The 13,046-nt window shown below is 36.9% G+C and overlaps 1 protein-coding gene across 2 annotated transcripts; it reads left to right on the top strand.

The window, feature by feature from the left end:
- Positions 1-519: 519 nt before the first annotated feature.
- Positions 520-8,962, top strand: LOC126366742 (coiled-coil domain-containing protein 6). Of its 2 annotated transcripts, none has more exons than XM_050009978.1 (11): positions 520-791; positions 864-993; positions 1,223-1,313; positions 1,821-1,970; positions 2,733-2,876; positions 3,459-3,598; positions 3,869-3,937; positions 4,130-4,244; positions 5,534-5,626; positions 6,056-6,178; positions 6,412-8,962. In XM_050009978.1, the coding sequence occupies exons 1-11, from the start codon at positions 767-769 to the stop codon at positions 6,574-6,576; spliced, it is 1,245 nt and encodes a 414-aa protein (XP_049865935.1). In that variant the 5' UTR covers positions 520-766; the 3' UTR covers positions 6,577-8,962. The 2 variants fall into 2 exon arrangements, with proteins under 2 accessions (XP_049865935.1, XP_049865934.1); XM_050009977.1 differs by having other exon boundaries at positions 521-791; positions 3,860-3,937.
- Positions 8,963-13,046: the final 4,084 nt, after the last annotated feature.

Raw genomic sequence — 13,046 nt, 5'->3', positions numbered from 1 at the left:
CGACTTTGGGAAATATCGATATGTTTCCGATTGAAAATACTCGAACTTACTTTCTTTAACTTTAATATCTAACTCGGTCGATGTTTTCTTCAATTACACTTCGTTTATAAGTAGTGCTCAGTTTGATGAAATATGAAAAAAGTGTTTGTTTGCTTCAGAGTCTTCTCTCGGAGTTAAAATCGAAACTAACTAATTTCTAGATTTTCTAGAAATGTTGCCAGTCTACAAAATAAGTTTTTATAATCTGTACTGTAGTGATGTCAATAATTATACTTCTGCTAGTCGTAGAGCTGCTACCGTAACTGCGACGCTTTATATATCGAAATATTTTACAAATAGAAAAATGGAAAAACACTGTCAGTCTTTTGAATAATAAAAGCTACTTTAAAAACAACTGATTCGTCTTTCATTTTGACACAATTTGTATAAAAATATGAAGCAGATTTTAGAACTGTTTTCGTGCCAGTATTGTTTTGTATTACTCGTAATGGAACCACATGGTACAACGCTAATACTAGTTACTCTAGTATTGTGAATCTGGACTTGTCTGCTTGTGTATTTCTTTCCGTCCGTGAATTTTTGGTTTTCAGAGACAGATTTCTCGTGTTTTATTTCATTGTTATAAGTTCTATTCCTCTCGGTAATCTGATTAAGAATGTTGTGTTGACAATACTAAATCTAAATCGAAAAAATCTTATACGATTTCCATAAGAATTTCCACTTTTTATGACATTTTGTTACCGTCCTCATTACTTCGTTCGTGCAAATGGATGATTCTGTGATTTCCCCAGGTAACAAATAACCGAATAGTTACTGTAGTTTAGGCGATTAATCTTTGTTAACGATGAACTTTGTATTTTTAGGCAATAAGATGGCAGATTCTGCGTCTGAGAGCGATTCGAGCTCACTTGACGGCGGCGCAATGCTTCCTCCCAGCACGGTATCCCGTGATCAGTTACAGAAAAGAATTGAATCTCTGCAACAGCAAAACAGGTAAATAATGGAAGCTAACTAAATGTTTAAGGGTTATGCTGATGACAAGTGACCATGTTGCAGTTTATAGATGTTGATCTTATAGGTACCCCCGAAAAATAGAATAGTTTCTTTATTTAATGAGTATTACAATATTTCGGCTCTTTTACTAGTGTAGTAGTACAATACGTAGGCATACTAGTCAATAACAAACAACAGAATGCCTCGTAAATATAGTTTACCATTTCAGGGTGTTAAAAGTGGAGTTAGATACATATAAACTCCGTGTGAAAGCTCTGCAAGAAGAAAATCGTGCTTTGCGACAAGCATCTGTTTCAATTGTAAGTATAATATTGTAATATTCTAATAGGCATTTATACTCATAACTATCAGTTTTGTCATTGCTTCAAATGTGCATATTGTATGAGTCACCACTTGTTTTGTTGGCCAATGTCATTTTTTTTAAGTTCGATGCTTGGCTTTTGTCAGGTGCAGCTAAAATAGTTTATCTTTTTGTTAATCGTAACTTAAAATAAGTTTGTAATTGTAGCATAGGTTAAGTTGCGATGAGGATGACCTGATCACGATCGGGTGGATATTTGATCACCGGCTGTCAATACCATTATGGTTAACACAAATATATCCTGGAATCTTTTGTATTTTTGATTCTAGGACATTTTTGCACATACAGCGATTATATTGACTTCTGATTTTTGTTTAACCACCTGCATATTAAAGTCCTTAAAAATAAGTAGAAAAAAGTTTGATGGCTATTCAGCCTTCATAACAAGCAATAACATCTGCCACTTACAATTTTTTCATTATGATTATTTTATTAAATTTTTCAGCAAGCAAAGGCTGAACAGGAGGAAGAGTATATCTCCAATACACTGCTGAAGAAAATTCAGGCCCTGAAAAAGGAGAAGGAGACTCTAGCCCATCATTATGAGAGAGAAGAAGAGTGTCTCACTAATGATCTCTCCAGGAAATTGAATCAGGTATGTTACCAAAGTTGTAGAATTAGTTTAATTATAGTAGACTTAACACACATATTGAGGGTATCTTCTTTTTAATTACTATTTCTATGTTGTAAAGATAAGTAATGAAGCTATGGATGCATTGATTGATTGATTGGATGTGTTTCACCTATTGTCCTATCCACTACTTAGGTGCAAGAGTCCATAGTGCACCTTGTATGTGTATCCTAATATTTTTAAACTACATACGTAGTTTATGAAAAGCAAATATGAAGGTCAGTGTACAAGTGCAAAAAATATGATATTGTCACCATAAGGAAGGTCTTTGTACCAACAGTGGCAGCAAGTTGTCTGTAGAAGGCAGTAAATAGATCTACAGGTGTGAGTTTGCATATGTGTGTGTCATATAGGTAGATATCCAATGAACAACTTTATAAGATAAATAATGATAATATCAGATTTTTATTACATACCTACTCGGCAGAGTTGTAAAACATGTATTGGATTGCATCATAGTGCACTTACCAACCTTGTTAAAAGGTATATTGCAACATTTCTATATTTACCTAGGGTCTCCTGACATTCATAAGAATGTCTATAAAACTACATTGAATTTCAGCATCCTTATACATACATGCATATGAATGGTCACACCCATATACCTATATGGGTGGGTAGAGCTCCAAGTAGCAGCAGGCAGCAGCCACTTCTGATATTCATCCATGTTATGTTGGCTAACTACTGCATTGTTTACGATTTTTTTCATACATTTGTCTATTTCAGTTACGCCAAGAGAAGTGCCGTCTAGAGCAAACCCTAGAGCAGGAACAAGAGTGTCTGGTGAATAAACTGATGAGGAAGATTGAGAAACTTGAAGCTGAGACCCTTGCTAAACAAACCAACCTGGAGAGGCTGCGCAGGGAAAAAGTAAGGACAGTTTCCTTATCGAATTTTGAATTTATAAAGGTTCTGCTTGGAATCTGCTTAGAAACACAAGAATTGAAAATAAAGAGAAATTGCTGTAGTGCAATAAGGCCATCAATTTTTTTTAGTTTCTTGTATGTGTGTGCAATAGAGTATAGGGGGTCTAAAAAGGCCACATTGTTGCAAGTCATCTAGCAATATTGCTATTTGACATTTGTTTGCATTGCACATTTTCGCACATTTATATGTGCAAATGTTAAATTGCAATATTGCTTTTTTGATTTGATTTTGAAAGAAAGTGTTTTCATTGTTACTTTACAATATGTCATTGAGAATCCATCCCTCACTGGGCATTATCATCACATCATTATCTAAGTAACCATGTTTTAATTAAGATTTTGGATTTTCTGATTCTGGTGGACAAAACTTCACACTTTATTTTAGTTTGAGAGCTCTATAAATAGCGCCGTCCCTTACGACAAGTACAAAAAAGAGACAGAGCTAGTTTTAGACATACCCATTTAAATTAAGATTAAGTTTGTGCCAGCCATTCTTTTCTTTTATGTCATTATTCCTCTTTCTAAGGTGGAGTTGGAAAATACTCTCGAGCAGGAGCAGGAGGCTCTAGTCAACAGGCTTTGGAAACGAATGGACAAGCTTGAGGCCGAAAAGCGGTCCCTGCAGATCAGGCTGGACCAGCCCATCTCTGACCCTGCTAGTCCTAGGTACACACTTGTTTTACTTTTATTAATTTATTTTCGTGGCATAATAAACAATTATACCCCCACATTTTTAGTAAAAAGAAATGATTTTGAAAATTATTTTTCACTTTCAAACTTTATTTGTTTGGTGATTATTAGGCCCTACAGTCACATAATTTCTAGCAGCTGTTTTAAGGAGATGTAACAGTGGAACTCTGACACCCCCTTTAAAATATTTTCTTAATGCATTCATTTGCCAGTACAATAATTTTTTCCTTTTGCTAGGGACATCAGTAATGGTGACACTGCGTCTAATCTAAGCAATCACATTCAAACTCTGCGCTCTGAGGTTGTAAAACTAAGGTAAATAAATATCTAGCTAAATATATTTTATAAGAAATGGAGGCGATAACAGTAAATGCATGTGAACTCATTCGGCGGTGCGTTTTGGTGGCTGTTATATATGATTAGTGATTTTTGAAACTATAAAACTATTTCAATATCAAAATTTATGTTGTGTGTAAAAAATATTGAAAATATTTTCGATCCTTACAGAAACCAATTGGCAGTTTCTCAAAACGAAAACAAAGAGAAGATACATCGTTTTGCCTTAGAAGAGAAACACATTCGTGAAGAGAACTTGCGTTTGCAAAGGAAACTTCAGCAGGAGGTAATATTATCGCGTTTTATGTTTATTTTACCAGCAGTATTGAATGTGCATTTTCATATCGCTAGCTTATGTGGCGTAACTATCATCAGCTTAATTGTCCGTGAGAATGATTGGTTTTATAAAATAAAAAAGTTTACCACAAACATTGTCGGCGGATTGGAAACAAATTTACGAGTACGTTCAGCAGGCCTAGCACGCTATGTAAGCGCGACGCGACGCGACGAAAATAAGGTCCTTTCTACACGCGAGTACCGGGACATCCGCGATGTTTTCAAGATGTCGCACTCCAAAGGAAATATCTTATTATTGTATATTGCTTATAGAACAGCAAAGAAAAAGAAAAAGCAGATACCTATATTCATAAGAAATGAGAAAATTGTTAGTTTTTAACGTCATTTGTGTGACACTTATCATATTCAAATCGCGAGCAAGTGTGAATGAGGAACCTTAACTTGTTTGTCAAATTTGACAACTTGCACTTTGACATTTTCTTGCTCTACTCGCGCCGTTAACGTGGCAAGCCTGCAGCTGAACCCCGGGATAAGTATACGACATGCCTTATGGGATTGAATGCCTTATTAAAAGTGTACGAAGCACATAGTTCTTATTATAGAGAGATGCCGCGAGAGAATAGCCAGTGGGACCGAATATGCACAAAACGATAATATTGCATGAGGCGACGTATTATTAAACTGCCCACACAATTCATTGCTTCTTTAGTATCGTGCAACCACAACTAGCACTTGTGTTAATACGCAATGAACGGCGCGTAAATCAATGAAGAGGTCACACGCTGTCGAGAGTTAACAGGCGACAAGTGGACTCGTGTAGTTCAGTGCTGACGACATATATCCCTTGTTTCTATGATCTAGGCTATGAAGGGGTTTGTGTCATTTTCAACATGATGGATTGATCACCTGCCACCATACAGTTCATAGCCATCTTAGGGCTTCGTATGAAGTGTCAGATTATTTGATGCTTCCTCGGGAGAGATCACGGCTGTCAGTTTGTTGTTTACGAACATCATCTCCCTAGCGGTATCCCGTTTTCAGAGGGTCCGCTTACATAACCTAAGGATTTGACAGGTCCGGTTTTTTATTTACAGAAGCGATTGCCTGTCTGACCTACTACCCAATTCAGGGGTTAAAAGGTCACATTGAATCAATTCATCTAAAAAGGCAATATTGATTTTTAAGATGAATTGCAACGACGTGGCCATTTTTACACCCCCTGTTGTTTTTTGTATTGTTTGTCATCTACAACTGCCCTTATAGGATATTTGGTTCTAGGTGGAGCGTCGTGAAGCACTATGTCGGCATCTTTCTGAAAGTGAATCTTCTTTGGAAATGGAGGAGGAGAGGCAGTTCAATGAAGTTTTAAGTGTAAGTGTTATTCTATTGACAGAATAGCAGGCTATTATATTCCAAAAAAGGGATGTTTTGTTTCGAAATCATATTTAGCCAGTCTCTGTCTCAGTTATTGCGCATTTACGTTTATTTTAATTTTAACAAATTATTTCTTCACAACATGAAAGCTCCTTGTAGCTGTTCTAAAAGTCTATATTACAGTCCTTTTAGGGTCTGTAGTATTTTCGCGCGCATTATAGGTTAACCTTTTTAAAAAAAAAATGTTACTCAATGACAACTGTCAAATTGGAAGTCTGTACCACTTGCGTTTCGGCTTTGCTATATATTGCGTTTTGTTAACCACTACACTTTTTTTCTGTGTGCCAATTTTTATCCAAATCGGTTCAGCGGTTTAGGCGTGAGAAGGTAAATTTGTAACATTATTTATGTATGTATTTACCGTAGGCCCGATCGCGCAGCGTGTCGTCCCCGGGCGGGTCGCGGCCACTGTCGCCGTACGCGCCGCCCTTGCTGCCCAACGCCGCAGGCTTGGCTCTCTCGCGCCCCGCACTGCATCTCAATTCCCAGGTATCACTATTTCTATTGTATTTACCAATCAATATATTTAAATCAAATCAAATAGTTTATTCGCATACCCTATATTGTATTCATGGTTTTGTCAACAGTAGGTAGGTTTTATGTTCTAAGTAACACATGATCCGCTGAATATCACAGATCTATTGCAGAACTAGGTTAGAACCAAGCTAGTTTAGGGATACCTTTCCAGTGATAAGTTTTATAATGTATAATTTATCGTATAGGCCCGACGAGCGAGCGAGCGGTTCGTGAAGCCGGCGGTGCCGGGCGCTGCGGGCGTGGCGGCGGGCGTGGCGCGCCCGCCCGAGCCCGCGCTGCTGCCGCCCGCGTCCGCGCCGCCGCCGCTGCTGCAGCCCGCCAGCCCCATGGACACCTCCTCTAAAGACTAGGCGTGTGTAGCGCACGGACGCGACGCACGAGCACTAAACATTCACGCTCATTTCAACTCTTGCTCAGTTCTTACTCGCTTCAGCTGACGATTTTTATACAAATCAGACCTGTCACGGATCTTGAACGCTTACCCGTGGCGTAGATACCGCCATAGCAGCAGTAAAAAACTCAACAAATTTTGATAGGGGGCCCGTCTAAGGCAAGCTACGTCACTGTCGTGTACCACATGACAACGAAATGACTAATGAAATCTGACAGACCTATCCACGCGCATAAAATGTCACCAGCAGACCGCAGAAGCTCGACTGCTGCGAGTGAAGGTCAGCGCCCAAGATTCTGAACTGAAGATTTGTCCTAAATGAAGTTAATTGTATAAACATTGTCTATCTCACTAATATAGCTGACGTCGCGGCGATATTGCGCTATTGTACTTGTAAAGAGTACTTGAAGCTCATAGGAATGTTTCAATTTGTAACGAGTTAGTGCTGAGCAGTTATATGGGCGATTTGATTGTGATAGTTGTGGTAGAACATAATAAAGACATCTTTATTACATTATATTAATATTATCATGCAATAACATCACGTAAAGGCAGATACATCGGTGTAGCCGAGTTCTTACTTATCTGCTCATTTCAACTAACGTGTGACGAATATGAAACGAAAAAAATATTCTTTATAATTAAAGAATAATAATTCACTCCCTTCTAAATATTTGTCACTTCCTTTCTTAAGTAGGTCTCTCTCTATCAACCGTAAAGGAAACGAAGCTAGATCCACTGCATGTTTGCAACGATTTAATGTAACACTATCTTCAAACTACGTGTCTTTTTGGGGTCATGGATATTACAACATTTATTTATTTATCTAATAATTATAACTATAAGTTACCATACAGCTACATAGCCAAGGCGGTAACTTAGACACATCGTTATAAACTTAAACTTTAATACATAATGTATTATATTCATTAGTCGGACCATCGAATTAGTGAGAGTAAAAAAGTGTTACTACTTCGACTGCATTTTCGTAAGTTACTGCTTGGACTTCGGCTATCGTGCGCCGCAGGTTTTTTGACTCTGGAATGTCCTGTACACCCCTGACAAACTGTTTTTATGCGTATATGATGTTCTTAGTCGAACTAGTGAGTCTTCAATTCTCACTATTTTGACAGTCGAACTAATGAATCGAACTAGAGTGACAAACGCCTAATTCGATATACATCATCATCATTTAAGAGCCACTCTCTTATCGGTGTAGCATTCTCCATTCTTGTCTATCGAAGGCCAACTCTCCTATATGCAAATGTCTATTTGTATTTATTTGTTGCATTCCACAGATTTGAGGTTATTATTATCATAGGTTTGCAATGTCATAATAATACGTCACAAAGTCATATCTTGTTTTGTTCTACCACGACAAACAACATTGCGGTGACCTTCATAGGCAACCGCTACAATGATTGGCTACCATGCAATCCTAATTTTTCATTGTATTTAATGTGTTGAGATCGTTTAGTCTAGATAGGCATGTTTACGTCGGGTACACGTAATATAATTGAAACGTTTAGGCCAAGGCGTCAAAATCATGTGAAACTATTTTAGGTACAACAAACCGATTGATACGAATCACGTAGGTAGCAGTTATGTTTTACTCGATTAGTTGTTGCAGCTTGATCTCAATACACGTGTTAATAACTAGGCCCGGCCCGGATTTATAAATTTGTTTGTTTATTGTTAGAAATATTTAATCCAATGCTATGGCCTATTACGTATAAGTGCTCGTTCGTCGTAGTCCTCAGAGAACAGGTATAGTGCACACTGCTCACTGCCCTTCAACTGCACGCTTCCTAGTTTCCGGAGAAATATATCGACCCGGAGTGAACATCTTATTTAAAATTGTTAAGAGGCTGATGAGTATGATTTTCCGACTTCGTAACAATGTGTAGCTTCCTACGAAGCGTGCGCGCGAGCAACTGATATTCCTTTGTTATAAGGGTCCATTACTACGTATAATTGTTTAGCTAGCTTTGATTATGAATAACTTGAGATAACGAAGATATATTTGAGTATAGTGTTCCGTGGCAGTGGGTTTAATATTAGGCTGTGTAAATTCACCTGTAAATAAAGGTGGTAGATGATCGAAGTAAAGATTGTAATGTATTCGATATATATCACCGAGGAGGCGGTGCCGCCGCCCGCATATTGTACTATATATTTGGCGTGTTAAGGATGATGTTATGTTGTGCTCTAAGGGCGAATTGTTGTGTTCGATTGAGAAGGGAGCGGGCGGCGTCCTCAGACTCAATTCAATTACGCAAATTTTCACTTAAACATTTTATTTTTTTCAATGTTATGATAAAACAAAAATATATGCATCAATATTATCTGAGCGTTTTCTTTATGATACTTGTATAGACTACATTATAATGATTAGATACGCAGTGCGCACACGGTGCACGCTTTGATATTGTAAACTCTTATCAGTTATAGGTAATCAATGTACTAATACCACAATTGTCCTATGTTGACTATCTACTATTCATCTGCCGTGAGATGAGTTTAGGACGGACGATGTTACAATTCTTTTTTTTACGTTGCAGTAACAAAAAATCTGGGGAAGGACAAAAGCAATATTAATAAAACTAATTTGTCGGCGCGACAGTAATTTGAAAGAGTTGTCGCCGCCGTCTATGGTCAGAAATAATCGCACTTTACACACGCATCGTAAACCTAAGCAAACCGGACGGTGCGCGGGCGCTGCCCAGGATAACGTATTTGTCTTGCCAGGTTACAGGTAAAGTGATTTGCATAATGCCCCCCACGATGCATATATACCTTATTAAAATATTTTTATTGTCTGCAAATAGATTGGTTTGGGTTCCAAAGCACCGATGGCGGGGCTGTGTGCCGATTTTGCATCGTATTTGTTCATTATTAATTTATTTTTCAGTGAATTTTACCTGCTTATATAAATAAGTACATAAATTAATGATCGTAATAGAACGAGCAGAGCCACATGAATATCTGATGAACTGACTGTGTGAATGTGTCTTAGATACTTAAAGATTTTAAAATAGGTTCTTTATATGACTAAGTAGCACCAGCAACCCCTGGGAGGTCATATAGTCGTTAAGCTGGACCTAAGGGAAAGCTCACGAAATGTTTGTATGTATGGAGTACAAATCCTCTGTAATTAGTTAAATCGGTCAAGTTCTACAACAGGAGACAAGGAAAAATCACATTTCCGCATTTATAAAACATTTTAATGTATTTAACAAACATTTTAACATACGGATAAACTACAAGTCGAAATGACGATTCAAATAGAAACGTAAAGCCAAGTCCGTCGGGGCTCATAAAAGATGTTTGCTGACGACGAATACTTGCGTGTATTGATCCTTCCAATAATTATCGACCACGTTTCTTGTCACCATGTACCAGGCCAGTTTAAACTGATCATGGAACATGTCTTTCGTATAGAGGACTGCGCATTTTGGTCTTCGCGTGTTTAGATGGTGACAATTTTTTTCATCAAAGTTAGCAATGAGTGCGGGCAAGTGAGACGGGGCGCGGGGGTTCGATTGCGATTTGCATCATCACATGATGATGATATTGCATAATTATTGCGATAATAGTGTAACAGTTACGTAGTATAAAATATACATACCTACCTATACAAAGATGCGACACGCTCAACTTTCATATTTATTAATACCTACATACTGTCTATAGAGAACAAGACAATAGGGTGTACGGTCACGAGCATTAATATGTATACACTTTGGTACCATGTCACATTAACTTTTTTGACAAATTGAACTGTAAGTCTCACTAAATGTCAAATATGTTAGTGCGACAGAGTCCTAAAGTGGGTACATTATATTGCTCATGACTGTACCTACATTTGTAGGGCACAATAACTTCAAACACGAGTTCCTAACAAGATAGAGAAGGATAAAAATCGTCAGAGAAAGCTGTTTGCTTAAGTATCTCACTAGTAATCTCTAGTAGGGTGGGCAGAACCTCGAAGTAAACAGAAGACAACTTGCAAACATTGGATATGTATAGTGTTGGGTTCTTACCCGGAAAATTCCCGCGTTTTGGGAATTTTCCCAATTCTGAGGGAAAAAACCCGAAAAATTCCCATTTCAAGGGAAAATATTTTTTATCGCATATATTTGTATTAAAAGTAAGGATTTCCAACAAAGACCATTTAAATATAATGTATGCCTACTTATGCCCAATTTATCTTCTGTCGTAGTGTCGTATGAACTCTTAAAAAACTTAAAGGAGATCGTCGGATTTCGGCCCAGAAGTCAAAGTGCCGGCCAAAAAATAATTTTGCTATATTCCGTTAGATCTTATCCTTATGAGCATTTATTACTATGGCACCAAAGCTGTAGGGTCAATATCTTCGGTTTTATTCGATTTTAAAAAACTGTATTTTTCATACATTTTTGGTGAAAATGTAAAGTGCCGGCCAAGTAACAATAATGGTATTATCCTTAGAACTTATCCGTCTGAGCATTTATTACTATGGCACCAAAGCTGTAGGTTCAATATTTTCGGTTTTATTCGAATTAAAAAAAAACGGAATTATCATACATTTTTGGTGAAAATGTGAAGTGCCGGCCATGAAACAATATTTGTATATCCCGTTAGAACTTATCCATTTGACCATTTATTATTAGGGCACCAAACGTCTATGACCATTATTTTGACTTTTGTTGGACTTTACGTTATAGTTTCTGTGTGAAAAGTGCCGGTCAGCAAAAAACACATGTCAAAGCTATCGAGAAGATACCTGTAAACATTATTCACTATGACAAAAACGTGTATGACCATTAATTAGTTTGGCTTTTGTTGGATTTAAAAAAAAACTTGATTTTTGATTCATTTTGTATAAAAATAAAATATAACCGACGCGTTATTTAAAAGATCGTCAGAATGTTTATTACTATGGCATTAAACGACTATGACCAATATTTTGAACTTAATTCGATTTTCCAAAAATCAAAAAAAGTTTTATCTAGTGATAATGGAACTATCTTGCTAAAGGCGTAATATGGTGGTCGTCTTTTGAAAAATAGGTTTGCGTTTGACCACTACCTTACCTGATGGTGATACACGCTTAAGAAACTACTTTTTTTAAAGAAAAGTGTATACAAGGAATAAACAGTGGGGTGATAGAGGTACCTACTATGTTATCGGCCGAGTAGCTCCAGGACATTGTAATAGGCATACATGCAAAGTACAACTACCCGACTCCTGTTTTCCCTAACAGATACTTCAGACGTCATGCCAATATACGAGTTTCGTCACTAGATGGCAAGCTTATCTTTGGAGGGTGGTAACCATTTACGGTCAAGGTGAATCAATACCATAATTCAACCTAAACTTAGGCCGTAACGTTGAGTCGAATGCAAAAACTACAGCCAAAGTCATATCTAAAATCAGATAGTATTAATATAGTTCACCTAACAACACACAAAACAAAAACACAAAGTATTTATCTGAATAATAACTAGTCATTGGGAAAGCTCTGCTTGTTGTCATTGTTAAAATGTATAAAAAAAAAGTTTTTTTTAAAAAGTCCAATAAAAGCCAAAGTCGACATTTGCTAGTATAGTAAAAATACGTCGTTCAAGTCGTTTACCAAAAGATTTGACTTTTGTTTCGCTGGCTGACATTTTCCCATTTGAACCAAAACGGAAAGAGAGATGAATAAAAAGTCAAGATAACGGTCAAAAATGTTTTGCGCCAGATTATTAAATGTTCTAAAGGTCCTTTGTAATCCGCCGTACCGCATTTTTTACCCAAAGCACTTTATTTTCATACAAAATAAATAAGAAATCAAGATTTTTAAAATAGACTAAAAGCCAAACTAATGGTTATACAAGTTTGGCGCTATAGAAAAAAATGTTAACAGACATCTACTCGATACTCTCAACATGATATTTTTGCTGGTCGGCATTTTTCATATTTAAACAAAAACGTAAATTCCAATAAAAGTCAAAATAATGGTCATAGATGTTTGGTGTTATTAAAAAATATTGAGAAGCAACTATTAGACAGATTCGACGTATTTTTTTCGATGGCCGGCATTTTAACATATTAACCAAAACTGAAAGTCCAAATAATGGTCATAGAAGTTTGGCGCCATACTAATAAATGTTCTAACGGTCCTTTGTAATACGCCTGTATACCTCTTTTTCCCAACGGACATAATATTATTTTTTACAAAATGTATGAAAAGTCGAGATTTTTAAAATCCAATTAAAGCCAAACTAATGGTCATACACGTCTGGTGTCATAGTAAAAAATGTTCAAAACAATCTATTCGAAAGGTTTGACACATTTTTTTTCTCTGACCGGCACTTTCAAATTTGGGCCGGCCAAAGTATGGAAAGCCGATGATCTCCTTTGTAATATATTTTGAATGGAATGGTCGATTTTAATAATTCCATG

The sequence above is a fragment of the Pectinophora gossypiella genome, chromosome 5 (genome assembly GCF_024362695.1).
Source record: "Pectinophora gossypiella chromosome 5, ilPecGoss1.1, whole genome shotgun sequence".
NCBI lineage: Eukaryota > Metazoa > Arthropoda > Insecta > Lepidoptera > Gelechiidae > Pectinophora > Pectinophora gossypiella.
The sequence above is the reverse complement of the archived record's forward strand: the minus strand, read 5'-3'. Positions and strand labels throughout refer to the sequence as shown.

Bases quoted from the DNA above. Each gene is read 5' to 3' on its own strand.
- LOC126366742 (XM_050009977.1), top strand. From the start codon at position 767: ATGGATGATTCTGTGATTTCCCCAG. The intron at 994-1,222 runs GTAAATAATGGA...TTACCATTTCAG, and splicing joins TCTCTGCAACAGCAAAACAG to GGTGTTAAAAGTGGAGTTAG. The intron at 3,599-3,859 runs GTACACACTTGT...TCCTTTTGCTAG, and splicing joins TCTGACCCTGCTAGTCCTAG to GGACATCAGTAATGGTGACA.